We start from the raw sequence: 3804 nt of genomic DNA on the forward strand, positions 1-3804 counted from the left end.
TCCAGCAGACGCTGAGCAGGAGAAAGATAGGGCAATCTGCTTCCCTTTACATTACCAAAAAGCAAACTGAATCCATTGCCGTTGAGTCGATTCCAACTCTTGGGACCCTAAAGGACAGAGTAGAACTGCCCCATAGGGTTTCCAAGGAGTGGCTGGTGGACTGGAGCCGAGCTCTTAACCACTGCACCACAAGGGCTCCTCTGTATAGATTACAGCCTTGGAAATCCTATGGGGCAGTTCTACTCTGCCCTATAGGGTCGCTGTGAGTCAGAATCCACTCTTCAGCGCACAACAACAGAAAGCTAATCCAAATCCATTTTATACCAACTAGGCTTAATAACTGTGGCGAACATTTCCAGGCTCTTGGCTGACAAAGCCTGGGTCTAAATTGTACACTGGCCACCGGACGGTATATAGTCCAACAACTTATTTGGTCTTTGTCTGCTTCATCAAAGGACGCTGAGAGCCACGTACCAGACAGGGCAGTGCAGTGCAGTGCACGAGGGTGGTTGGGGGGCGATGAGGAGGGCTAGTCTACTACTGGAAGTCCTAGAGGCAAAATGACTGGATTTTATATATGACCTAAAAGCAAAATGACGGGATTGTTAAAAGCTGGTGTTGATGGGCGGTTATCAGTCTCGCTGTGGATTCTTTTGTTCCACAGACACCAAGTTTCACAATTTTAACTGGAGACTGGCGTCCACTTCTCGAGTCTGAAAGAACTTCACTAATCAATGCAAATAGTCTCAGGGCGCCTAAAGCGAAGAATACTGGGGGTGCTGCAAGGAAATGCAAGAGGAGGAAAGCCCAGCCACAAGGGGAGAGACGTTTAAGGGAAGAAGGAAGGTTAGAGGAGTAAGCAAATTTGGTAAACCAGTTTCTCTCCCTGCCAAACCCTGCAGCCAGCTGCCGCAAAAAGTTTTAAAGGGCTCCTCTCCCAGATTTCAGTTTCTTAGATAAAAGGAAAAGTACCAGCCTCTTCACCAAACTGCTTCCAGTCGGAGGAAGAAAAAAAAATAGCAGGAGGGAGACAGAAAACTGAGACCTTCCGCTAACGTTGGGAATCCCGGACGTTACGTCACGGCCGACCAAAAGAAAATAGCCGAGCAATTCTAAGGGGCGGGACGAGCGCGCCTTCAGAACTGGCAATTGAGCATGTGCTAAGGCCCATGCGCAGGCGACGTGGATTACGTCCGTGGTGGGCGCAGGCGTAATTACGAGCACTCGAGTTTGCGCAGACTCAAAAAACTCAGTGGAATCGAAGGTTCGTGGAATGGCGGGCACGGGTTTGGTAGCCGGAGAGGCTGTGGTGGATGCACTGCCCTATTTTGACCAAGGTTATGAAGCGCCTGGTGTGCGGGAAGCGGTGAGTGAGGGGTGTCTGTGTAGCTGACTCAGCGGTCGCTAGACTTTACAGTGCTGAAAAAAACACGTAACAATTTGCCGCCCCTAATCTGGCCCCTGTACTGTTCTCAGGCTGCGGCGCTGGTGGAGGAGGAAACTCGCAGATACCGACCTACGAAGAACTACCTGAGCTACCTGACAGCCCCGGATTATTCTGCTTTTGAAGTAAGTGGGATGTCTTGAGCGTGGCATATCAAAGAGAATTCCATGAATCTTTATTTTCGATTGAGAGTAAAAGCGAGTTTCATATTCCAGCTTCAGCTGTTGTTTGCTTAGCTGTTACTTACCGTGTCATATAGGTATCCGTCTATGGAAAACAACTGGATAGGTAAGCATTCTCCGGGCTTCTTATCCTGAGATTCTTAAAGAGGGACTTTTGGGGGGGGGAGCGGGGGGACGGTCCGCGAACTCCCAAGCTTAATGCAGAAATTTGTGTGTACATTTTTTTCTGAACTGGGGTCCATACATAAATTCTCAAAGGAACCTGCTACTCTAAAACAAGTGATCTAGTTTTGTGTGTTGTTTTTTAATAAACTTAATTACCTTGGCTCTTGAGAACCACTGGAGGGCGAGCTTTGTATTTACTAAATGAATGAGAATGACGGAATGGGCAAACCAAATTACCTATACAGGTATATCCCGCTTTTCAAAGTTTGCCTTTCGCCACTTCGCTTTCACGAAGGACCTACATGAGTACCTGTTTTCACTAACAGAAAGAAATCCCAAGAGGGATTTCGATGTTACGAAACGCAGAAGTAGCGTTCAGCGTTTGTTTTGCATCTAGCCGTTAAAGAGGCAGCGAGAGTGGCGTCGCCAACCTCCTTCCCCGGGAATTACATTCAGCATCTCAGCTTTTACTGTATGTTAGTATTATTTTAGGTTTTATGTGTTATTTGGTATAATTTGGTAGGTTATTTTTTGGGTCTGGGAATGCCCAAAAATTTTTCCGATACAAATTAATGACAGTTGTTTCTTTGTTGTATGCCATTTCGGTTACCAGAGGTTTTGTAGGAACTCTCTACTTTTGGATAGCAAGGAAAACCTGTATATCGTTTTAAATTGTTTATCTTAGGAGTGAACCCGTGATACTAATTATGGTCTAATCTGCTGAATGTAAAATGTTTCTAAATTATTGGATTGTTTTAGACATCCAGAACATAGTATGTTTGGGGTTCCACCTCCCCATTACTTATTACCATTTAATTTAGAAAGGATTTTGTTATTAAAAACCAACATTGATACTGAAGTTACATGAAAAAAATGTTGGTTAAATTTTAAGTGGAAGAGAGATGTTCCTTTGAAATGTCATTTCATATAGAAAACAAAACCAAACTCACTGCCATCGAGTTTATTCCAACTCATTGCGATCCTATAGGACAGAGGAGAACTGCCCATAGGATTTCCAAGGCTGTAAATCTTTACAGAAGCAGATTGCCACATCTTTCTCTCTCAGAGCAGCTGGTGGATTCTATTTTCCCATACTTTCTCTAAATGTAGTTACCCCAAACCAAAAAACCCATTGCAGTCGAATCAATTCTGACTCCTAGTGACCCTAACAAACAGAGTAGAACTGCCCCATAGGATTTCCAAGGCTGTAATCTTTACGGAAGCAGACTGCCACATCTGAGAAAGCTGTGGAGCAGCTGGGGTTTGAACCACTAACCTTTTGGTTAGCAGCTGAGCACTTAATCACTGTGTCACCAGGGCTCTTTTGTAGTTACCCAAATGTGGATTATTTTCACATTAAGTACAAAGTACAGTAATGCTTCCTTATTGGACTGATACCTGAAACTTTTTTTTGTTGTTGTACTTTAGATGAAGGTTTACAGAACAAATAGTTTCTCATTAAACAGTCAGTACACATACCGTTTTATGACATTGGTTAACAACCCCACGACATGTCAACGCTCTCCCTTCTCGACCTTGGAGGACCTTTTTTTTGGTGAAAATGTACATAGCCAAAGTTACACCATTTCAAAAGTTTCTCCATGTACAATTTAGTGACATCGATTACATTCTTCCAGTTGTGCTGCTATTCTCACTATCCTTTTCCAAATTATTCCATCATCATTATCTTCAACTTACTGCCCCCTAGGCTTCCCACCAAACCTTTTGAGTTGCTGTTGTCAGTTTGATCTCACATAGATAATTCTTTTTTTTTTGTACCTTAAATGAAGGTTGATACAAATAGTTTTTCATTAAACAGTTAGTACACATATTGCCCTATGACAATGGTTAACAACCCCACAACATGTCAACACCATCCCGTCTCAACCTTGGGTTCTCTATCACCAGCTTTCCTCTCCCCTCCTGCCTTCTAGTCCTTGTCCCTGGACTGCTCTGCCTCATTAGTCTCGTTTCGTTTTATGGGGCTGTCCAGTCCCCGGCTGAACGGTGAAC

The 3804-nt window shown here is 44.0% G+C and overlaps 1 protein-coding gene across 2 annotated transcripts in view; it reads left to right on the forward strand.

Annotated features, from left to right (window-relative positions):
* The first annotated feature begins 1247 nt into the window (after window positions 1–1247).
* The window catches only part of BCAS2 (BCAS2 pre-mRNA processing factor), a 21612-nt gene continuing 19055 nt past the window's right edge, over window positions 1248–3804 (forward strand). For both annotated transcript variants that reach the window (XM_004380379.2, XM_023734899.1), the window contains exons 1-2: window positions 1248–1366; window positions 1477–1569. In XM_004380379.2, coding sequence (XP_004380436.1) covers window positions 1274–1366; window positions 1477–1569 — 186 coding nt within the window. In that variant the 5' untranslated portion in view covers window positions 1248–1273. The remainder of the gene's footprint in view (window positions 1367–1476; window positions 1570–3804) is intronic.

Source organism: Trichechus manatus, unplaced genomic scaffold (genome assembly GCF_000243295.1).
Source record: "Trichechus manatus latirostris isolate Lorelei unplaced genomic scaffold, TriManLat1.0 scaffold00073, whole genome shotgun sequence".
NCBI classification, from domain to species: Eukaryota; Metazoa; Chordata; class Mammalia; order Sirenia; family Trichechidae; genus Trichechus; species Trichechus manatus.